At 45.0% G+C, this 25,404-nt stretch overlaps 1 protein-coding gene across 6 annotated transcripts in view; it reads right to left on the bottom strand.

The window, feature by feature from the left end:
• Positions 1–25,404, bottom strand: part of Vps8 (vacuolar protein sorting 8) — a 972,138-nt gene that overhangs the window by 777,592 nt on the left and 169,142 nt on the right. For 5 of the 6 annotated variants that reach the window (XR_008608392.2, XM_055061192.2, XM_055061196.2 and 2 more), the window contains exons 8-9: positions 4,796–4,869; positions 4,689–4,739 (exon numbers count right to left, since the gene is read on the bottom strand). Coding sequence is in view for 5 of the 6 variants with exons in the window: in XM_055061192.2 (XP_054917167.2) it covers positions 4,689–4,739; positions 4,796–4,869 (125 nt within the window). In the remaining variant the exon portion in view is untranslated. The remainder of the gene's footprint in view (positions 1–4,688; positions 4,740–4,795; positions 4,870–25,404) is intronic. The other variant, XM_055061193.2, reaches the window with a different exon arrangement.

The raw sequence follows: 25,404 nt of genomic DNA, 5'->3' as shown, positions 1-25,404 counted from the left end.
ACACACTTAGCCAAGTAGCCCATCTCCGAAAATGGCAGAGGCCTAGGTATGACAGCTTCTCTAAAAGAGTTGCAGTTTCGCCTAAAAGGCGAAGCATTGATTCCGACAGCAAATTAACCCGCAGTGGTTGCTTAGTGGCTATGATGTTGAGCTGCTAAGGACGAGGTCGTGGGATCGAATTCCAATCACGGCGGCCACATTTCGATGGAGGTGAAATGCAAAAACACCCGTATACTTAGCTTTAGTGCACGATATCGTTCTATATTGAGTTACCCATCGCGATCAGCAAAACACATCTATCGCGGATAAATCAAAAAAGTTTTTGGGCATGTTGGCCCTCTGGGCTTTACTTGGTGATAAGGTAGCCTCGCCACCTAGGAGATTATCTGACTGAGCTATGTCGCATGTTTGGTTGCCACAGTCGGAAGTTCAAATCCTTCTATAATTTTTTTTTATCTGATGATGGTGAGCTTGAATTTCACCTCCTCCAGTACACGTCTGCAAGCTTGGAGTGACGCCTGACACCGGCAAAAGATGCCAAGAGCGAGTGGGGCTATACCAATCCAGGTACAACCAAATTAGGAAGGCCCACTAAGCTTCAACAAAGACACTCCTACACCAGAACAGGAATTGGCCTCCCTGGTGCAGTATTCGGCCACAACCTCCCTGATGATATCTACAATTAACCTACTGCCCTCAGTCCCCAGCAGCGGCGGAGCACCTGACCAAGGCAGCGGTCAGACCTGTAATGCAGCAGAGGGTGCTAAGAATCTCTCGATCTGGACAGGCCGCCAATGGAAACTGACCCTGTCAAACTTTAACAGGCGAACTCTGTCGAATAAGGCTAGCTTAGCAGGACTCTTTGAGGAACTATCACATGTTGTTTGGGATATATTATCGGCCTTAGTGAGATTAGAAGAACTGGTGACGCTTATACATTTCTAAATAACGGCCATGTCCTCTGCTATAGAGGTCTCTTAGATAAGATGCAATATGGGGTAGGATTTCTAATCCATAAGGACATAGCGGGCAACACTGACGAATTCTACAGCATTAAGGAGAGGGTAGCAGTAGTTGTAATCAAACTTAATAAGAGGTATAGATTAATGGTAGTACAAGCCCATGCTCCAACATCCAGTCACGATGATGAGGAAGTAGATCAGTTTTAGGAAGACGTTGAATTAGCAATGAGAAAAGTGCAAACTCAGTATACTGTAGTAAGGGGCAACTTCAATGCAAAAGTGGGGAAAAAGCAGGCTGGTGAACAAGCAATTGGCAACTACGGCATCAATTCTAGGAATGCTAGAGGAAAGATACTGGTAGAATTCACAGAAAGGAATAAACTTCAAATAATGAAAACCTTTTTCAGGAAGTGTAGCAACAGAAGTGGACCTGGAAAAGCCCTAACGGTGAAACAACAAATCAAATTGCTTTCATACTTTCTGCTGATCCCCGCATAGCGCAGGATGTAGAAGTGATAGAGGTAGGGTAAAGTGCAGTGATCATATGTTAGTGAGGGCTATGATTTCCCTCAATTTGAAGACAAAGAGTAAAATTGGTCATGAAGAAACAGTTCAACCTAGAGGCAGTAAGGGTAAAACCAGACAAATTCAGGCTGGTACTTGCAAACAAACATGCAGCCTTAGAACAGAGAGATGATGATGACATAGAGCTACTGAATGAAACCATAACTAGGCTGGCATCAGAGGGAGCACTTGAAGTGGGAGGCAAGGCACCAAGGCAACCTGTAGGCAAGCTTTCCCAAGTAACAAAGGACCTAATAAAGAAACGACAAAGAATGAAAGAGTCCACTCAAGAGATAAGATAGAATTTGTCGAACTGTCAAAACTGATCAACGAGGCGAAAATAAGGGATACTTAAAACCACAACGCGAGAAAGACTGAAGAAGCCGTAAAAAATGGACACAGCCTGAAATCAGTGAGAAGGAAACTTGGCATAGGACAAACCAAGATGTATGCACTGAAAGTAAGCAGGGAATATCATCAACAATCTCGAAGGTATAGTAAAATCAGCGGAAGAATTCTATGCTGACCTGTACAGTACTCAGAGGAGTCAGGATACCTCCATCAGAAACAATAATGAGCAGGATTCAGAAACTCCTCCTATAACTAGCGACGAGGTCAGAAGGGCCTTGCAAGACATGAAACGAGGAAGAGCGGCAGGAGAAGATGGAATAACAGTCGATTTAATCAAAGATGGAGGAGACAATGTTTGAAAAACTGGAAATGGAAGAACTGGAAAAACTGGAAGAATGCAAACATTATACTAATCCACAAAAAGGGAGACGTTAAAGAATTGAAAAATTATAGGCCCATTAGCTTACTCCCAGTATTATATAAAATATTCACCAAAATAATCTTCAATAGAATAAGGGCAGCACTGGACTTTAGTCAACCAAGGGAAGAGGCTGGCTTCAGGAAAGGCTACTCTACAATGGATCACATCCACGTTATTAATCAGGTAATCGAGAAATCCGCAGAGTACAATAAGCCTCTCTATATGGCTTTAATAGATAACAAAAAGGTATTTGATTCAGTAGAGATAGCACCAGCAGTCATAGAGACATTACATAATCAGGGAGTACAGACCGCTTACGTAAATACCTTGGAAAATATCTACAGAGATTCCACAGCTACCTTAATACTACACAAGAAAAGTAGGAAGATACCTACAAAGAAAGTTGTCAGACAGGGAGACACAATCTCTCCAATGCTATTCACTGCATGCTTGAATGAAGTATTCAAGCTATTAAACTGGGAAGGCTTAGGAGTAAGCATCGACGGCGAATATCTCAGCTACCTTTGGTTTGCCGATGACATTGTTTTATTCAGCAAAACTGCAGAAGAGTTACAGCAAATGATTGAGGACCTTTACAGAGAGAGTGTAAGAGTTGGGTTGAAGTTTAATATGCAGAAGACAAAGATAATGATGAATAGATTGGCAAGAGAACAAGAGTTCAGGATCACCAGTCAGCCTCTAGAATCTGTGGAGGAGTACGTTTACCTAGGTCAACTAATCACAGGGAACCCTGATCATGAAAAGGAAATTCATAGAAAAATAAAAATGGGTTGGATCGCATATGGAAGGCATTGTCAGCTCCTGACTGGAAGCTTACCATTATCATTGAAAAGGAAGGTGTACAATCAGTGCATTTTACTGGTGCTGACATATGGGGCAGAGACTTGGAGATTGACGAAGAAGCTTGAGACCAAGTTAAGGACCGTGCAAATAGCGATGGAACGAAGAATGCTAGGCATAACATTAAGAGACAGAAAGAGAGTGGCTTGGATCAGAGAGCAACCGGGTCTAGCCGATATTCTAATTGACATTAAGAGAAAAAAATGGAGCTGGGCAGGTCATGTAATGCGCCGTTTAGGTAACTGTTGGACCATTAGGGTTACAGAATGGGTACCAAGAGAAGGGAAATGCAGTCGAGGATGGCAGAAGGCTTGACGGAGCGATGAAATTAGGAAATTCGTGGGCGCTAGTTGGAATTGGTTGGCGCAGGGAGAGGCCTTCATCCTGCAGTGGACATAAGATATGGTGGTGGTGATGATGATGATGTGATGATGTTGATGAAAGAATTACAGGTGGTCCAAATATTTCCGGAGTCCTCCCCCCCGCCCCTATGGCATGCCTCATAATCAGATCGTGGTTTTGGCACTTACACCCCCATAATTTAATTTTAATGTTTAATGGCAAATTATGAGGCAGCTATATGAAGTAAGGTTAGTAGTTTAATCAGCTGCATAAACTGCTGTACGCCTAAGCTTAACTTAGAACGACAGAAAGCTGTGCTAGTTGGTAAGGATTCATTACGCAAGAAAGAGGTAAGGCGTGCAGACAGGACACAAGAGTAGAGAAGTTCCTGTTGTCCACTTCTCTACTCTTGTGTCCTGTCTTCACGCCTCACCTCTTTTTTGCATAAGCTTAACTAAATTAATAAGCACGTTGTCCTGCATGCACAGGCAGACAGGAACACTTCTCAATCAATGACCGCGGACACTTGCTGTCGGAAGCTGGCATGATGAAGACCGGCAGCAGCAGCGAGCGAATTCCGCTTTGTGCTGCCTCTCGCTTCAATGCGAACAAGGCACACGAGAACATGGGACAAGCAAAGCTATAAGCTATCTCGTGTCACCTAGCCTTTAAACCTACCACATATTACTTCCAAGACAGGCCATGCCCGGCTGCGCTCAGCTGCCACAGCTGGAATAGAAGAGATGTGCACTAAAGTGCCCCCCGCCCCCCACCTCCTACTTGCGTGCACAAGAAGAAGCCACCACATCAAGCCACCATCCTTCTTGGCTCATCCTCGCAAGCTTTCTCTCGCACCTACAGCGTACGGTGTGCAGCCACGAAGTTATCACGCTTGGACTTTATATGCAAGCTCACGGCGATGCCAACAGCAGAAATTAGCCTAGTCCATGTAGTTGCTATCACAATAAAGAAAACTGTTAAGTATAAAGAAAAACACCGGGTATATTGTGACCAAGTCTGAGTGAGTTCTATTTATCTTACCAACCTATGGGGCTTCCAATAAAAATTCAAAATTCACTTTTGAGTACAGCACTCACGTCTGTTTCCTTTCATCCTTGTGCCATTAGCACTTTTTTCAGCATGACATCAAGAACCATGCTAACCGTTAACAAGACCACTGAACGTACCTTCCAGAAAAAATGCACACCGACTCGCATGTCCGGCTGTTAAGGACTTTTCTGAAAAGAAAAAAAAAAAGGAGGTATGACCAAGGGAAGGTAAGCAGCTGTAATACACTTGCCTGAAGTTCAGTTCATATACAGAGCCACCACTATCGCTGCAGATGGCAAGTGTCGGGTCATCTGTGAACTGTAAGAGACAATGGCTTGATCATGAGGGTGGCAAAGTGTGGCAATAACAAATAGAAGTGCCAATAGTGATGCATAAGTATCTAATTACAGTGAATGAATTAATGAATATGTTGTTTAGTGGCGCAAGGGCCAGGTATGGCCAAAGAGCGCCAAGACAGTGTTAGTGATTTCGCGGTGGAATGATGAGTTCTGTGAAGTTGATGTGACGTGGCTGTAAAGGGCCCTAAAAATAGTCGCTGTAAAGTGCGTAAAATCTACGTGCAATAAGATTATGGCGATGACAAATGATGAGTACTATGAGCCTTACACTGCATTGCGGAAGAATGATATGATATACAGAATATGTAAGATGCAAAAATTGGCTAGAGCACTATTGTCTCACCAGAGCCCTTGAAACACAAGGGCCTGGAGGCATGTGCTCTACAGTACGACTGTCCCAGCGACATCCTCTAAAGAGAGGAAGCGCTACGAATGCATGGAACTAATAACTTGTAAGACCACATCTCTGAGGAAACCTAGGACTGTGTCTGTATTAAAAAGCGGTTCTGGACCGAGAGACATTGTAGGATGAAGAGGAATGTGCTGCCGGTATGCTAAGGAAAAATGTCTCTTTCTCTCAGATTCAGCTTCCTGACACTCCAGGAAGACGTGGAGTACGGTCAGCCTCTCCCCGCATCTAACACAGGTTGGAGGCTCACTTCCAGTGAGTAGAAAATTATGGGTGCCAAATGTGTGTCTGAGACGACAGAATAGGACATCTGTTCGTCGCGATTTTGTATTAGAGGGCCAGCATCCTAACTGTGGCTTTATCACGTGGAGCTTATTATTTGTTTCCACGTTCCACATGCGTTGCCAGTGGTTTCGCAGTTTCTTTCATAAGAAAGGCCTCAAATCTGTGACAGGCACCTCAGTGGTAGGGTTAACAGCTTGCGATTCGATTGACGTGGCCATCTCGTCCGCCAGAACATTAGCCTCGATGCTCTTATGGCCAGGCACCCAGTATATAATGATATGCTGGTTAGATATGTATGCTTTACACAAGACAGAATAGAGTTCATTAAGTACTGGATTTTTGGGTGTATAGAGTGACATCAAGGCCTTCATGACATATAGGGAGTCTGTATATATCGCTGATTTTTGAAGTTTTGATTTTCTTATATGCTGCACAGCAGACAGTAATGCGTACACCTCGGCCGTAAAGATACTTGTTTCCGGATGCAATACATCGGATTCTGAGAAGGATGGACCAACACCATGGCATTTGACACCATAGGACACCATGGCATTTGACTTCGAAGCGTCTGTGTAGAACTCTGCGCAGGAGTGCTTGTGCTGGAGTTCTAGGAAATACGTTCGGATTTCGATCTCTGGTGTGTGTTTTGTTACTTCTAAAAAGGATATGTCACATTCTATCACCTGCCACTCCCAAGGTGGTAACAGCTTGGTTGGATGGATTAGGCGAAGCTCGAGGAGTGGGACATGCATTTCATCACTAAGCTCCCTCATACGAAGCGAGAAAGGCTGTCTTACAGAGGGATGATTATGGAAAAGTGTAGTACACGTCATATCGTTAACAGTGTTAAAACATAGATGTTGATGATTGGAGTGTATTTTCAGGAAATATGTAAGGCTGATGTAAGTTCTCTGTAGATGGAGTGACCATTCATTTGATTCCGCGTATAAGCTTTCAATAGGGCTTGTCCTGAAAGCGCCAGTGGCTATGCGGATACCTAGATGGTGGACAGGATCTAGAATCTTTAGTGCGCTCGGAGCAGCAGAGTTATAGACCACAGCAGCATAGTCCAACCGTGATCGAATTAGGCTCTTATGAACATTCATCAGACACTTCCTGTCGCTACCCCATGTGGTATGGGATAGAATTTTAAGTAAGTTCATTGTCCTTAGACATTCTTCTTTAAGATATTTAATGTGCTGAATAACAGAAAGCTTGTAGTGAAGTATAATACCTCGACATTTGTGTTCTTTCTTGATAGGTATTTGGTGTCCACACAGTTGAACACAAGGATCTGGACCTCTCTTTCTAGTAAAAAGAACAAGAACTTTTGTGGGGGTTGATTTTAAATCCGTTTTTGTCTGCCCACTTGGAAACCTTGTTCAACCCCTGCTGCACCTGCGCCTCGCATACTGCGAGGTTACAGGATTTGAAGTCAATTTGAATGTCGTCCATGTAGACGGAATAAATAATGACAGGTGGTAATGAAGCACAAAGCGTGTTCATCTTCACGATAAAGAACGTACGACTAAGCACACCTCCCTGGTGTACACCTGTTTCTTATGTGAAAAGTCGGGACAATACGTTGCCGATTTTCACACGGAAGATACGATTCAACAAATAGCTTTCAATTATTTTCAGCATATTTCCACAGATGCCCATTCCTGACAAGTCTCGCAAGATCCCGTAACGCCATGTTGTGTGATACGCCTTCTCCATGTCAAGGAATACTGATAAGAAAAATTGTTTATGTACAAATGCATCACGAATATATCCTTCAATGCGTACAAGATGATCTGTTGTTGACCGGCCTTCTCTGAAGCCACACTGATAGGGATCAAGTATATTGTTGAGTTCAAGAAAATGTATGAGTCTGAGATTACTCATTTTTTCAAAAAGCTTACACAGGCAGCTTGTAAGAGCTATCGGGTGATAGCTTGCCGCCAGGGATGGGTCTTTCCCCTGCTTCAAAACAGGAACCACTATTGCTTCTTTCCATGTGTGTGGAAGGTATCCGGCGGCCCAAATAGTGTTGAAGAGTGCGAGTAGTGTAACTTGCGTGTCAGTGTCCAAGTTTTTATCATGTCATACATGACTCGGTTAGGTCCCGGTGCAGTGCTCTTGCACGAGATCAAAGCAGCTCTCAATTCAGCAATACTGAATGGCCGGTTATACACTTCGTCGTGTCTGCACCTACGTACGAATGGCTTAAGTTCTTCTATTTCTTTGTATTTAACCCTTTCGCTGTCACGGACGTACCGGTACATCATCGCGCTTCCCCCCCGACAGTGTCACTGACGTACCGGTACGTTCTCTATCGTGCGTTCAAAATTTCGCGTCTCAGCGCAAAGCTGGCGCTCCTAAACGGGCCACGCCATCTGTTGACTCTTTCTACAAGTTCGTATTTTCGCCCCGACCTGTGTCAGTACATGTATTGAAGAGTACGGTGCGACTGCCACTCCCCCCTTTCTCTTTGCTGAGTGGCGCGGTGGCTCCGCATTCGCTGGATCATGCGTCGCGCGCGTGTGGTTATGGGTTCAAGGGTTGTTCTACCATCTCCGCTGGTTTGAAGGTTTTTATTTTTCTTCTGTTGGTGTGTGCTACGGCGCGTCAAGTTCAGGCGCACGCGCCGTTGCCTCTCCGAAAAAGGTGACTCGATTGCTGCTTTCGCTCTCTCGCCGCACCCTCGCTTCCGACTTGCAGCAGTAAACGTAAAGCCCTTCGAACTTTGTTTTAGCCTTTTTCCATCTCCCTCTGTCTTCTTGATCACACAACGTCCCATTTCTCTCCATTGTGCTGGCGACTGAAAGCGCATCCTTCTTGCGCGCGGTTACTTTCAGATAACTCTGGCGCGCGGGACCTTCATCTGCTCATTGGAGCGGTGGCTTTTCCAATTCAGAACACGAGCTGAGCTCGGATTTCGACTCGGACAGCGTCTCATGCGAGGAAGAGATGAGTTCCGCATCGTCAGATTCAGATGTTGAACAGATGTTATAGTCTGCTGCTGCTGATGATGATGATGTTTACTAACAACAGCAGCCGAACACTGAAATGTGCATATTGCATTGACTATGTTATTTGTATACCAATCATAATCAAAAATAAGTTGCTATGTTGATTCCCTGTTATGCTCGTTCCCTGAAACCAAGCCGACACTGGGGGTGCGTCACGGCCAGAAAGGTCCGACAGCGAAAGGGTTAAGGAAAGATTCAGAATAGTGTATTGAGCTCGACACATGCTCAGTGTTCCCCAAGAGAGTCTGCCTGGTTTTGCAAGGTATCCCCTTGGTCATTCACCAGAGGCAACGGATGGATTTGTTGCCCTTGTAGCTTTCTCAAGCCATTCCACAGTTTTGCCTCCTGCATGTATGAATTAATGCCGGAGAGGAACCTCACCCACCTTTCTCTTTGCCTGACGTCGTGTCCACCTTCCCAGCGATTTAATTTGTTTAAGGTGAATTAGATTTTCGGCATTAGGCAATCTGCGCAATTCGCCAGATGCCTTGTTGTCTCTTTCGCGCCCCTCTACAGTCTTCGTTCCACCAGGGAACACGTCGTCTTAGTGAACCACCATTTGTCCGCGGGAGAAACTTTTCGGCTGAATCAATAATAAAAGTGGTAAAATATGCAACGGCATCATCTACAGTAAAATTATTTACAAAATCTGGTGGTAAATAAGATTATTCTTTAATATGCTCCCAATGCACCGATGCTAATTTCCATCAAGGAATATGCAGAGGGTTCTCATACAGAGTTATCAGGTTTAAAATTACAGCGAAGTGGTCACTTCCATACAATTTATTGATCACGGACCATTCTAGGTGAAGCAGAAGAGAAGAGCCGATCGCTAGATCTATTGCTGAATATGTGTTTTGTTGGACACTGTAATACGTCGGCTCCTTCTTATTAAACAGGTAAACACTACAGTGCATCTTCAAGGGGAGTATGGTAGCGCGATTCAAAGACGGGACAAGAGAAGACACAAAGGGACACACACAGCGCTGTGTGTGTCCCTTTGTGTCTTCTCTTGTCCCGTCTTTGAATCGCGCTACCACACTCCCCTTGAAGATGCATTATCAACAAGCCCACATTGCAACCCTCGTGAACTTCATTTCTAGTACATCGGGCTCTTTTATGCATGTGCTTCGAAAACCAGAAGAAACAGTTGCACTCATAGCCAAAGTGGTGTGCAAAGCCCGGTCTCTGGGGTTCTGTATGCGCGAGAAATTCCTGCCTGAAGAAGTCAGAACCCTCTTCGGAGGATGCGCTCCTTCAGCAGGGCACAGGACGAGGATCCTGAAGATTATGCGTGCAGAATGGCTGTGGCAAGCTCGAATTCTGAGGGCCCACCTCGGCGCACAAGTGCGCTGCACCTACGAACCTAGTGTGGCGAATAACCAAGTTCACAAGTACTCTGCTCTGACACAACAAGTCACGAAATACCTTTGGCAACATCAACTGAGGCAGCTCCGGGTAGAAGCTTCTAAGGAGCGGCACGTTCCATCGAACCACACAAGTAGCAAGGTCCACATTCCCGAAGGCGTTGCCCTGCCAGAAAAGGCGAGTCAAGTTCTAGAACGAGGTCCTAAGTTCGCCATGGAAGCTAAGAGCACGAAACCGGAGCTACTTTCTTTCGTGCGGCAAATCTCCAGACGTGCACCAGAAAACGAAAGCGTGAGGATGAACTCTGAAGGCGTGGACGTCCTGAACAAATGTAAGCTTCAAAGTTCCAAGTTACCAGTGAAACACGTTGTTACGTACTTAGTTAAAAATGCACTGTCTGTCCTACCTGCTGACAAAGAAGGAGGCTTTGTATTATTTTCACATGGTAGCTACAACGAAAAAGCTAATGAAGCACTAGCAGCCATGTTCAATGAACACAAGGAAATTTCACTGGCGAAAGTCAAGAGCAGAGCTGTTGCGACGTGCCGGGACATGAACCTAGATGAAGTATTGAAATCAATAGGAAAAAGCAAGAATGACAGTCTAGACGTATTTTTTAGCGCGAAAACTCACAAGGAAGGTGTCCCGTTCAGAGTAATAGTATCGGAGAAAGGCACATGGCAGAAATCTATTGCAGTCTATTTATTAGACAAGCTTAACCTACTCGAGATTAAAGATCCGTTCATCACGAAAAATTCCGAGGAAGTGTTAGCCTTTGTAGAGGCCAACTGTAACACGGGACTAAAGGCCTTCTCAGCAGATGTTAAGGACCTGTATTATTCTTTGCCGCAGAATGAATTGTTAAGTTGTGTTCAATCATGTATAGATGAATTTGGGGCAGTAAGATTTAGTACGAAAACGGGCACAACCGTTGAATATTTTTTAGAACTTTTAGACTTGTACACGAAGTCAACATTTGTGCAAAGAAATGACATTGCGTACCTTCAAAAACAAGGGGTCTGTATAGGATCCTGCTTAGCACCTGTTTTAAGCAACCTGTACTTAGCCAAGCTAGACAGAGACCTGTGCTCACGCATCAATGATACAAAAGTTGTTAAAATATTTCGATTTGTTGATGATTTTTTGGTGTTTGTCAATGTTCAGCCAGACAACTTTGACACAGAGTGTTCAGCTATTAGTAATATTATACGCGAGTGCCTTTGTCCACTAGAAGTTACGTTCGAAGTGCCTATAGAACAAAAGATCAAATTTCTGGATGTTAAATTTACCTTCGGTGATGATCTAACTGGCTGGTGTTACAGTCCCAGGACAAATAAACCGTTGTTGTCATATCATTCAGCCCATTCTAAACTGGTAAAAAGAGGAATTGCAAAAATGTGTTAAACTAACGCACTTACTAAATCATGCCATCATTGCACTGACGAAGCCTTCACACAACAGGCCATGCGGCTACATGAAGCAGGTTATCCCAATCATGTACTGACATCAGTTGCAGAGGGAATACTTCGACAAGTGCAGCAATCAGGGACTGCTGAACGAGCGGAAAGAGATAGTAACCGAGAGAAAAAAAGACCAACAGTGATACCTTATATCCACCGGTTGTCGCACAACCTAAAGAAAATTGCCTGCCAAGGTAACACTGATGTGGTTTTTTCAGCACCCAACAAACTAATTAGCCTGTGCAGGAAAACAAGACCAGAAAAGAAAGGAAGTGCCCCTAGCTGCCAAGTTAAACACAGGAAGAAGTTCAGAGAATGTAAGACTTCAATTATATATCGTATACCCTTATCCTGTGGGAAGTACTACGTCAGACAGTCAGGCAGATGCATTAATGATAGACTGCGCGAACACAAAAATAAAGTCGACAAACTTGTATCAGATGGGTTTCTCTCCCTTCATTGTAAGCAACATAAGTGCTCCCCTCTCTTTCAATCAACAATCATTACCGGTAGAAACAAGTGCGAACTCACTAGACTTATAATAGAAGCCGAGCAGATTGATGCCCTAGGGGATTCATGTATCAGCAAACCATCATTGGCTCTCTCTGAAAAAGAACTGAAATTTTTGCGCTTGGTTTAACATATCACAAAATGTATCGCTCTGATTGTTAATCTGTTCACGTGGCTTTGACTCATGTTGTCCGAGTGTATAAAAAAAAAAAAGAAGCGCTGTGTGTGTCCCTTTGTGTCTTCTCTTGTCCCGTCTTTGAATCGCGCTACCATACTCCCCTTGAAGATGCATTACCAACAAGCCCACATTGTAACCCTCGTGAACTACAGTGCAGTCCACTTATAACGATACCCCATATAACGATATATCGGGGCACGACGTTCTTTTCAGCACAAACTCACGCTTCTTCATGTATCAGGTGCTGCTCGGATTCTTCGCTGTCGTGGCGAACGCCGACTTCACGGTGGAACATGGCTTCACCAAACCTTGGGCAGATGCTGCTACAACGGATCTGCAATCATCTGCTCGTGTCTTACACGGTCCGCAAGATTATTTGCTGGAAATCGTGTACGATCTCCGACGCACCAAAGTGGAATCTGCGCATCGGGGAACCTTTCCGGTTCCGCTGCGCGCTGGCCATATAAAGGACCAGCCAAGCCTAGACCGACTGGGGCACGACGCTCTTTTCAGCACAAACTCGCGCTTCTTCATGTACCAGGTCAGTTACCTAAATGGAACTAAGTGTTATCGCTCTAGCAACGTTATGCTTTTAAGAGTGTCGTGCCCCATTAGCAAGCGACAAATGATTGAGTGTCTTGAACATGCCAGCCTGTGCTTCGTTGATACTCTACTATTCTCTCTCTACGACGGCTGTCTGACGCTTTCCCAAATCTTACTGCTCCTATCGGGGGATGTAGAACTAAATCCAGGGCCCATGAATGCAGTTGAATGTGACCAAATGACAAACATTGAAAGGATTCTCTTAGAAATGAAAACAGGCCAGGAAACTGTGCTTGCAAAGTTAACGGAAATTACAACAAGACAATGTGAATTAGAATCCAAAATTACGGACTTAATAGAGAAGACAAACAATGTAGAAAGTCGTATAGCTCGGGTGGAAAAAATGGAAGATAAATTTATGGCTAAACTAGACGACTTGGAAAACAGAAGCCGTAGACAGAATCTGGTCTTTTTCAGGTTGCCTGACAGGGAGCATAACGAGACGTGGGAGGCGTCTGAAAAACTAATAAGTGGAATATGCAAAGATGTGATGAAACTTGATATTTCGGTTGAACGGGCTCATCGCGTAGGCGTTTTCAGAGAAGGCAAAAACCAGCCCATAGTAGCATGCTTTTCAAGGTGGAAGGCTAGAGAAAATGTCTTTAAAAACGCTTACAGACTAAAAGGCACTTCGTACAGCATCTCTGAAGATTTCAGCCGAGCCGTACAAGAAAAAAGACGTCAGCTTTGGAATTATGCGAAAGAAAAAAGAGAGAACAAAGGAAATCGTGTTCGCTTGAGTTATGATAAATTGATCATCAAAGGGCAAACGTTTGTCTGGGATAGCGATATGCGGATGCCAGTTCCACTTCAGGCGCATGCGCGACTGGACAGAGGCAAATGACGCATTCCGAATTCCGTTCCTCCGAAAGATAACTCAGCACGTTGCTCGCAGCCTGAACGGCTCTCTGTCCTGCTTGTTATAAAGAACAAAGTCGATAACTTCACATCTTTAGCAGCCACTGTTAAACCTCAGATTGTGATAGGCACCGAATCATGGTTAGACAAGACTATACCTAATGTAGAAATCTTTCCGCCTGGTTTTACTGTCTATCGGAAAGATAGGCATGGACATGGCGGGGGAGTATTCATTTTGATATCAAATGCATTGTCAAGTACACAAATTTTATTTGAAAACAATTCTGAGTCTGTCTGGTGCCTTGTGAAATTGCCTAACAGAAACAATGTAGTGTATGGGACATTCTACCGTCCACCCGGCAGCAGCGACTCATTCGGATTGCTGTCGGAGATGCTATCTCTTCTGCCTAATAGCGTATTTCTAGGGGGGGATTTCAATTTGCCAGACTTCAACTGGAATGCCGGATGTGTGGCTGGTAATAGGTCCCGTATTTACACTCGAAGAACTGCTCGGATTAAATGGATTGCAGCAGTACGTACTGGAACCTACGCGAGAAAATGCAATTCTAGACTTAGTACTTTGCAATGAGCCGAACATAATATCAAAAGTTACTGTTTGCCCAGGTATCAGTGACCACAGGGCAGATGTCATACAGCGAGTACGGATGGCGCAAATTCCGCAAAGAAAAGTGTACAGCTACGACAGAGGAGACTATGCTGCTATCAGGACCGAACTTGAAAATTTCTTTCCTACTTTCCAATATATGTCAAACGCACGCTGTCCGCTAACTTTGTGGTCAGCATTTCGGGACAAAATACTTAAACTAGTCGAAATTCATGTTCCATGCAGGTACCTGCGGCAACGAAAAAAACAAAAACCTTGGTTTAACGTAGAAATACGTAAACTTATAAGGAAAGCAAGACAAACGTATAAAACATTTTCTGCCGAAACCAGTCTGGCAAATCAGAAACGTTTGCAAGAGATAAATAAGCTATTGAAAGCAACAGTTAAATCTGCCAAAGATACCTTCTTTGTTAAATTAAACAAGGACTTGAGAGAAAACCCAAAATCTTTTTGGAAATATGTAAAACAAAATCGAAAAGAAGACATATCAATACCATCTTTAACTGTTGACGGCAAAACCGTGACGTCGGACTATCAGAGGGCGGAATGCTTCAACCAGTACTTCCAATCTGTGTTTTCGCTATTACCTGCAGGGGAGACTTCGCTTTTGAACAACGCCAATCAAGGCGATATGATGCCAGACATTGAATTTGATGTTAGTAGCGTCGACTCTTTATTACGGCATTTAGATGACACAAAAGCAATTGGACCTGATGGAATATTCCCAGTGGTCCTTAAAGAGTGTCATAGCATCATTTCTCCGTATTTAACGATCATTTATAAGCTTTCCCTTGAAACAGGCCTCATTCCCCTAGATTGGAAAACGGCAAGCGTGACACCCGTTTTTAAATCGGGCGATAGAAAACTCAGAGAAAACTATAGGCCGATTTCACTAACGTCAATATGTTGCAAAATATTCGAACACGTTTTATATAGTAACATATCTGCATTCCTTGACTCAAACGCTCTTTTTAAACCTTCCCAGCACGGATTGCGAAAAGGTTATTCCTGCAACACACAACTAATAGAATTCCAGCACTTCTTATCTAAAACCATTGATAACAATAGTCAGGTAGACGCGGTTTTTATTGATTTTCAAAAAGCTTTCGATATTGTGTCCCATAAGCTCCTAGATGTAAAGCTTGCTGCATTAAATATAAACGAAAACGTTCAAAATTGGATACGAAACTACCTAAAGGGAAGAACCCAGTCTGTTGTCCTAAACAACGCTGCATCTTCACCAATAACTGTTTCTTCGGGCGTTCCTCAGGGAAGCGTACTGGGCCCCTTGTTATTTTTAATCTACATAAATGACATTGTCGAACTAATTACATCACCCATAAAACTATTTGCTGATGACTGTGTGATTTACAGAGAAATTACCACTGAAGATGACATAGATACATTGCAAACAGATTTAGATAAGGTAGCGATCTGGTGTAAAAAATGGAACATGAATTTAAATATAAAAAAGTGCAGTAGCGCAAGTTTTTCCAGAAAATTATCCAAATTTCAGCACCGATATAACATCAATGGGACACTTATCGACATACAGTCGGAATATAAGTATTTAGGAGTCTATTTTACCGAATCACTCACTTGGCATAAACAGATTGACACTATCATAGCAAAAGCTAGTAGGATGTTACATTTTATTCGCAGAAATTTTAAACAGGCAACACGCGAAGTTAAAGAAACTTTATACTTACATGTTAGAACAATACTTGATTATGCTTGTGTAATATGGGATCCCTATCAAGATTACTTCATTAATAGACTAGAAAAACTACAGAACCAAGCAGTAAGGTTTGTTTGCTATAATTACAGCCCGTACTCTAGCGTTTCCGAAATGGAGGCCACTTTAGGATGGGATCTACTACATATGCGTAGGCAGAAGTTAAGGCTTAAACTATTGCACCGAATATATAATAATCAGACAGGTATTAATCGCTATAACTATCTACTGGAACCAAATTATATATTGACTCGCTGTGATAACAAAAAATCTCAGCCTATAACTGCAGAACAAACACTTTTTACTATTCTTTTTTCCCCAAATCAATTAGACAATGGAACAGTTTATCAAATGATATAGTAAATGTGTCACATAACAAACTATTCTATTCAATGCTGTGACGGCGCTCTTGTAAAACAAATGTATGTGTTATATATCTTGGAACCTGCTTGTTTCACGTTACTTGTATGCCTTTCTCTAACAGCTATTGTAGTGCTTCCGTTTCTAAGTATATCTGTCCAAAAGCTTTTCTGTATTACTGGTTATATTTTGTTCCCCCCTACGTAATGCCTTTATGGCGATGTAGGTACTCTGTAAATAAATAAATAAATAAGGATGGGTCGACATGAGAGTGTCATTTTATGCATTAGGTCTATGGGGAAAAAACCATTTATAACGATAGGTTATTCCCCGCCTATCGGAGATAACAATCAAAATTTTGCCGTCTGGACGGCGTTTTCCGTGCCAAATAATAACATTTGCATAGCTCAGTTCCCTAAAACGAACGATGTCGAGACAAGGCGATGTTTACCTCCGTAAGTTCTTATCTGCCACCATTACCGCGCAGCGTGTCCCGCCCTGCCCGCGCACCGGAGAGTACCCGAGTAGGCGCAGCGCGCCACAAGATGGCGCTAGCTGCTTCATGCGCGTCGGCCACAGTCGCTCCGAAAGAGAGAGAAAGAAAAAAAAAGCGACAAGCAAAGCGGCGCGGCGGTGGCCATCCCGCACTCAGTCTCTCTCTCTTCTCGCGATAGCAGGCTGACTCCACCGAAGCAGCGTGCAACCAATGGTACAACCCAGTGGCCCAGTTCGAAGATGGCGCTGACAAAGCGCAAAGCTGTGTCACTTTACACGAAGATGGATATTTTGCAGGACTCTCGACACGGCTTCAAGGTGAGTGCCCTCGTGAAGAAGTATGAGCTCGCCCAGTCGACGATATCAACCATGTTGACAACCGGGAGCACCGCAATTGTGAAGGCAGGAGCTATCAGCGGCCATGCCAATCAGCGGAAAAGGGTTACAGACCCTTTGTACGCCGATGTTGAAAAGGCGCTTTGCCAGTGGTTCATCACAACCCGCGCGCATAATGTGCCTATTAGTGGGCGAATACTTGCCACCAAAGCGAAAAACTTTGCTTTTCTTCTGGGACGCCCAAATTATGAGCCTGGGAGAAGCTGGATTCAGCGCTTTAAGGAGCGGCACGGAATCGTTTACAAAAACGTGGTAGGGGAAGCAGCATCTTTGGACACACAGGCAAAGCAGCAGTGGCTGCAGACAAAGCTGCCCGGCGTGCTGGAGCGCTACGCGGAGGACATATATAATAGCGACGAAACTGCTCTGTTTTTTCATATGTTGCCGTCGAAGACTAACGCTCTTAAAGGAGATCGATGCCCCGGCGGGAAGCACTCGAAACTTAGGGTGACCGTGTTGCTGTGCGTTAGCATGGACGGGAGCCATCGTCTCAAGCCTTTCATGATCGGGCGATCAAAGAAGCCAACGTGCTTTAAGAATCAGCACATCCAGGTCTGCTATCGCAGCAATAAGAAGGCATGGATGACCTGCGACCTGTTCGAAGAATGACTGCTCGAGTTCGACAGTATAACTGAAGGCCAAGGAAGAAAAGTAGTGTTGCTACTTGACAACTGTCGCGCACACAGCGTTAACCCAAAGCTAACATCTGTCGAATTGATGTTTCTGCCTCCGAATACTACGGCAGGCCTGCAGCCGTTGGACGCCGGCGTGATCGCCAACTTTAATGTCCTGTATCGGCGGCGCATGCTGGAGTGGCTAATTTTAGCCATTGACCGCGCAGCTCCTGGCACGTCGGGTCATGCAGACAGGCCCCCTGACCTGAAGATCAGTCTTTTGAAAGCCGTGCGCTTCGTTTATGGTGCATGGTATGAAGTAAAGCAGTCAACCATATACAATTGCTTCAAAAAGGCGGGCTTTGTGCGTCAGGACGAACTTCCCCAAAACACTGAGACCAACACGGTGGAAGCAACTGACATAACCGAGCTCCGAAAGCTCGTTCCTACTGGTGACACAGGTGGTGCGTCAATGGAGGAGTTTTTGACTGCAGACAGTGCTGCCTCGTTCTGCGATGAGGTCACCGACGAGGCGATCGCCGAAGATCTGCTGTCTCAACAGACGGCAAAGTTGTGCGACGGTGGCGACGGCAGCAGCAGCAGTAACAACGAGATTGACAGTGGCTCCTTGACTCCGACCTCGATGTCCACGCAAAGTGCACTGTCGTCGATCGACTCCTTAATTGATTTTGTGCATGCTAAAGGATTTCGGCCAGTATGCACGCAGCAGCTGGAATCCATGCACACCGCGGTTGTGAAGCTGAAGCTGCCACAAGAGCAAGTGCAGATTTCGGACTATTTCAGCGCGCCTAACCCTTGACACGGTCACTGGCACTAGAAATAAAGTTTGTTTTTCACAGCCTACTTTCTACATCATCTATTCTTTAGAGCAAGTAGCAAATTCGAGTTCAGAGCTGCAAAGGTATGTCCCGCGTTAATTTTTTTCTAATAACCGCAGTCCAGTATAGCGATCATCGGTTATAACGATCATATTTTTCGTCTTTCTCGATATCGTTATAAGTAGACTGCATTATAGAGGTCAAAAGAAAATTTTCAATTAATCGACCTCTCGCGTCGCATCGCGAATCTCCCCAGATCGTGTTGTGGGCATTAAAATCACCCACGAGTATCTAGGGGTCAGGAAGCTGATTAATTAGGTTATGGAAATCGTTTTTCTTTTCAGGTGATAGTTAGCCGGTATGTATAAAGAGCGCACAGTCACCAGTTTGTTAAAAAAGATTGCCGTAACCGACATGGCCTCAAGGGGCGTCTGGAGGGCGATCTGTTGACAAGCTACAGATTTATCCATAACTATTGCAACACCGCCGCAGGCGTTAGCCTTGTCGCGGTCTTTACGATAGATTATGTACTGACGTAAAAAGTTTGTCTGTGTGGGTTTCAGATGTGTCTCTTGAACACACAGCAAGTTGGGATTGTGTTTGTGTATTAGTTCTCTAATGTCGTTGAGGTTATGTAGTAGTCCTCGTACATTCCACTGTAGTATTTGTGTTTCCATTTTGATAAATGTGTTCGGTGCTGTGTGTTTAAGAGATTAAGATTAGTTCACGGGCCCTTTCGAGGTGCCGTGACAGGAGTTTTGTCTTTTTTGGAGTGGTTGAGAGAACCTCGCCGCTACTTAGGCGCTGGTGGCGCCGTCTGGCTGGTCCTTATGTCCATCGCCTCTTGAGAGGCGCTGGACACGCGCTCTTCCGAGCGCTTTGTTTGACGTGAAGGCCTCGGCACGTTGGACGAGACCTTTGAGTGATTGCGCAACGAAAAGTGGAAACAACATGTTAACCAATACGTACGCAATAAGCTGGTACAGTTTATATGGATACAAAACGCATAATTTTCAGTGGCCGCTGAGTCAGGGATTTGACTTTACTACTTCGGAAACGAAACTACTGTTTAAGGGGGTACGGTTTAGTGAGGTTTTACTGTACCACCAAACAGTAAAAAAGTACTGTAGATAGTACTATTGGTTGTGCATTAGTGATATTATGTCATCGATACTATTAATAGCATAAAATCTTCTTGATACTTCATACACTTCATACAATAACTTCATAAAAAGTTGGCCATGTTTTCCTGTATGCCCCAAACCATGCACTATGTACATGGCAGTAATGATCGTAGAGCCCTGTAGCACGGTTGAAGAACATGAGAAGTGTACTAACTGCACAGGGCCACCATGGAGAGAGCACCTCCATTACATGCTATAGTTTCTCATGCTCACCAATAGATGGCAGAACTAATTCAGGCCTTGCCTTGAACAATGCACAAATAGGTAAATGAAAGCATTTAGTAGTTGTTTTGTGCACGATTTTGCAGCAATCTTTTGTGCTTTTAGCCCATAATGACAAAAAATATGCTTTGCCCACTGTTGTAAAACAAGGTACAGGTTTGAGAGGAGAAGTTCACTAGTTTCCGAGCAAAAGGACAATCATCTATAACAGTGGAAGCATGCTATACCCAGAACAGATCACACCCGTCAGTTGACAGAAAATGTTAGTAAAAGATGTTTCGAGCCCGAAAGTATACTCAAGGGCAGTAAAGTACATGGACACATTGTGATGAGCTTGTCGCACCACTTGTTTAATTATTTATAACAGAGTACGCTGTTGAAAATTATGAGTTATGAGAAATGAAACCGTTTGAAGCCAGAAGGATGATGTTTAGGCAAATCCATGTACTACCCATCATTCCCATGCTGGCTGAACCACCCCACTTGCAGCTTCCGTAGACACTAGAGGCAGCGTTACCCCTAGTTACTATTATATGAAACTCTATGGGCGACACGGACAGTCAACAACAGGTGGACCACATGTAACGATGTGATGGGTCACAGCATGCTTAGGTGGCTGTGCAAGGGCAGGGCTTCGTGAGTGAGATTTTGGAACTTCGCGACCAGGTTTTCAAACGGACAACACAGGATGAATATGTGTATGCCGGTGAGCGCAATGTCACAGAGCACGCTCGAGATGGAGAGGTGGGTCATGCTGTCGTTAATGTGATGACGGCGCATGCTGACGTCCAAGTCATAGTGTGACAGGAAGTCGGATTTAATGGTGGAGAGAGAGAGAGAGATGCAAATGAGAGAAAGACAGGGAGGTTAACCAGATTTAAAACCTCCGGTTTGCTACCCTGCACTAGGGGAAGGGAAAGGGGAAGTAAAGACGGAAAGAAGAGCGTGACAAAAATAAAAGCATGAGAAAAAAATATGAAAAGGGATGAAATGGGGTCATTATAGTCTTTCTAATAGGCCACTGTCACGTAGAAAAGTCAACAAAGCCTTGACCGACTTTTGCTGCGATGACAGTTCACGTCGGCATTCCAAAACTGACTGTTCTGAAAGTGGCCTGTCGTCAAGGCGTGCCAACATGATCGCTAGTGACAGCCGGTGCGCGCTGTAGTGAGGACAGTGGCAAAGCACGTGTTCGATGGTCTCCTCGCCACCGCAGTGTCTGCAAGCCGCGCTGTCGTCCATACCAAGTCGGAAGGCGAAGGATCTTGTGTAGGCGACACCAAGCCACAGTCGGCAAAGTACTGCTGTTTCGAGTCGAGAGAGTCCAGATGGGGGTCAAAGTCGAAGGGATGGATCCAGTCGGTGTAGACGTGTATGCTTTAAGCTTGGTGTGTTCCATAAAGTTTTGATGGCTTCATTTGCAAGCACACGAATTTTCGTTGCAGCGTCTGTTCTTGAGAATGGAATGGAGTCTTGCAAGCCCTCCTCATGTGCAGATCATGCTGCTGCGTCGGCATGTTCATTGCCCATTATGCCACAGTGGCTTGGAATCCACTGCAACGTTATGTCGTGTCCTTGCTCGACGAGGTGGTGAAGCAGCAGTCTGATTTCTAGAACTAGTTGTTAGTGGGGTCCTCGGCGTAAGGCAGAAACCAAACAATGAAGAGCAGCCTTGGAGTCAGTGAACACGCTCCATTTCTTGGGTAGTTCTTCAGAAATTACACGAAGTGCACAATGAATAGCAGCAAGCTCTGCAGCAGTCGATGTAGTCTGGTGAGAGAGTCGAATCTTTATGGTGGAAGGTTTTGCAGGAAAGATCACCGACCCTGCAGACCCATTCACCGTGGTTGAAGCGTCAGTATACAGATGATGCTCGTTGTACGTCTCGTACAGCAAGAGCAGTGAAAGCTACTTGAGTGCTGGAAACGAGAGCTGGGCTCTTGTTCGTATTCCTGGTACTATTAGTCTAACCTTTGCTTGAGCCAAGCACCATGGTGGAAACGGAACTTTCGCTGGAGCTGTATAACCTGATGGAAGGTATGCACGATAGGGCAGGACTGTTTCACAAAAGGAAGCACGTGGTCGATCCTCTGGCAGTGAGGCTAGATGATGGGCAGGGGCTCAAGCAAGGTGTCTTACGTGTGCTCTGAGCGCTTCAATGACTATATGGGTCTTGGCTGGGAAATCCTGTGCAATGGCAATGGTTTCAGCCGTTGACGAACACCGCGGCAATCCAAGACACACTCTAAGTGCCTGGGCTTCGACGCTTTCGAGTGTACGGATATTACTTCTGCAGGTGTTGGTCAGCAAAGGCAAGCTGTATCGCAAATAACCAAGAAAGAGTGTCCTGTACAGTTGCATCATTGCATGTACTGAAGTACCCCAGCCATTTCCTCCAAGAAACTTAAACACATTAGAGATATCCTTCAGGCGCTTCTTTAGGTAGGCCACATGAGGACTCCAGCAGAGGTCGCGATCAATGATTACGCCTAAGAATCGGTGCGTCCTGACATAAGGCATGTTTTGACCGTCGATAGAGACATCATATGATCTCATTTAAGTACGCCGATGTTGACGTGGCAGCTTTTTGAAGCCTGGCGCGTACTTGCGGCCGTGTCACACCAGATGCCCAGACGCTGATATCATCGGCATACATTGATATTTTAACTGTGTTCGGAAGTCGTTCCACGAGACCAATGAGTACAAGGTTGAAAAGCGTGGGACTCAAGACACCACCTTGTGGAACTCCATGGTGCGTATAATATTGCAAGGTTGGGCCAGCTTCAGTGTTATGAAATAGAGACCGCCTATGTAAATAACTGCGAGTCCAACGATATAATGGACCGCCTAGGCCCACCGATTCCAATGCTTCAAGTATGGCGTCATGAAGAACGTTGCCGTAGGCTCCCTTTATATCTAAGAACATTGCGACAGATAACCTCTTACACGTCTTTTGGTGTTGAACATAGGTTACCAGGTTTAATGGTGGGATGGCGAACATCGGCTATTATGAAGACACAGTGAAATGTGCAACGCTGGCCCAAATCAACAGACAATTAACGGAGGCCGTACGTGGCTATCGATGAAGAGTTAGTGGCACATAGCATTCGTCCTGTGGAACTAGACTGGCTATCCGCATTGGTAGGTGGTAGCATACTTCTGCACCCGTGTCCGTGAGGAACCTCGTAATGAAGATCTGGTCCATAATCATGAAGAGACGACCAGGTTGAGAAACAAGGTCTCAGGCCGCCATCGGTGACCCCGTTGGCTGTTTCCCGATCAGCTGCAAGGTGAAGTACATTTTCTGGCAATGTGCTGGAACATCCTGTGGTACTAGCAGATTCGAGAGGTACTCAAATGACAAGGATTCATTGCGTGGAGAAGAATGATGCCTTGGGCAGGGAGAGTGCTGGTAACGTGACAGCGTCTGGAGAGCGACTATGGCAGCAGAGAGTTGGTCGATGCAATCCTCTAACCTTGAAACAGCACACGTGTCTGAGGTCTCAGAGACAGCAGTTACAGTTGGCGGGACAACCTCATAGATAATGTCAGCCAGAGCAGCAAGACGATCTAGGGACAACTTGTCTGCAGCAGCCAGAACGAAGCGGACGGACTGGGGCATGTGCTGTAGGAACAACTTGAGCAAGGTGTTGTGCACGTTGATGTTGCTGTCACTCAAAAAGCCGCCGCATGCTAATGAGCAGTTGTGAAAGTCGCCAGTCGCCAAGCTGTCCACCAGTGAGGAGCTGCAGGAGGCACATGCACTTGGTTGGCATTGTGGTTCCAGAATCTTCTGCTTGAGTCTTTGGTAGGGTGTGTTACCCAGTGACTCGGCATTAGCATCAGCCACATCTTGAGCCACATCTGAGGGTGGAGATGAGAAGAGGTGGTAGTACCATGTGGTCTCCAAGGTAATGTGGTAAAGATGGAACTGTGCCTCCAGCTGAGCAAACCATACTTCCACAGTGTTTGGGCAAAACGGCTGCATGTGAAGCTGGACCATTGCCTCATCCGCTTTTGCGTGGGTGGCTAGTGGAAATCGGGTGAGTTCATGTCCGAGTCCGGAGTCAACACTGTAGGAATGGCCCACCAGGACAATACATCTAGCTCCAACACCTAACTGCCAGCGATGTCGTGTTCCTGTGCATGCCACGAACCATGCATCTTTATTCTCTTCTTCCTCTTATGCTTGCTCATTCTGAAACCCTCCTAAAGCTACCAGAAGAGGGTGCTACATATATGAAGGTGCTGGTGAGACAGTGTCAGTGCACTGAGCAGCAAGTCGTCCGTGCCATCAAGGCCGAAGATGAAGGAGACGCTAAACGTTGCCAAGGCAATCACCACGAAGCAAGGTTGAATGGTTTGGCAGTGAATTCGCGATGATCGAGGCAGTAGCAATGCGATGGATGTTGAAGGCAGCAAATGGAAACGAGATACTCCTTTGGTTAAAGACAGTGTCGGAGGGTGCAAACAGGACTGTAGTGCCAGAAATGTCGGCACAGGACACAAGGACATGGGAGGCACTGTAGGGTGGTATGTCGGTATTGTCGGCAACAAACAGCTCGTCCAATTGAGTATTGCGTGAAATGGCAACCAACGTCGAGAAAGCCACCTCAGCATGGGCACAGTCTATAACAGCATGACTCCAAGACCGAAAATCTCAGCCGAGGATGATGTCATGCGAACAAGCAGGCAGCACAAGAAATTCGATAGTACACAAGATGTCTTGAATTACGATGTGGGCTGTGCACACCGTTGAAGGCTGAATATGGTTTGTACTGGTGGTGCAAAGGGACAATCCTGTTGACGTCGTGGTAACCTTCCTAAGTAAGTGGGAAAATTTTATATCATTAAGAGAAACAGCAGTACCAGTGTCCACAAGTGCAAGGGTAGAAAAACCATACACAAAAACTTCAATGAGGTTTGGCGGAGAAATTCAAGGACTTGACTCTGAACCACAATGCAGTTCGTGCTTCGGGAACTGCAGGATCTGGTTTTCTACATCCGGAGGGCAGGGACAACAACGCATAGTTAGAGGGCGACATCCTAGTGATGGAGATCTGTGTCGTTAGTGAGTTTTTACTGCAATTTAAACTGCCCATAAAACTACTAGCCTTAATTTGTGCAATACTCTAATACCTTGCTATTGCTGCAAATGCTTCACCCTTTGGGCGGAAACACCATGTAGAGTATTGATTTCTTGGAGGAGTTTCAAGCATATCAAGAAAAAAAAGGCAAAAAGCAGAAATTACCAGATGATTGCATGACATGTTTCCTGATGCCATGTTGCAAGCATTTTAGTCTGAATGAATGTCATAAAACAGTTACGAAGAACACCT

This window comes from Dermacentor andersoni, chromosome 1 (assembly GCF_023375885.2).
Source record: "Dermacentor andersoni chromosome 1, qqDerAnde1_hic_scaffold, whole genome shotgun sequence".
In the NCBI taxonomy this organism is placed as follows: domain Eukaryota; kingdom Metazoa; phylum Arthropoda; class Arachnida; order Ixodida; family Ixodidae; genus Dermacentor; species Dermacentor andersoni.
The sequence above is the reverse complement of the archived record's forward strand: the minus strand, read 5'-3'. Positions and strand labels throughout refer to the sequence as shown.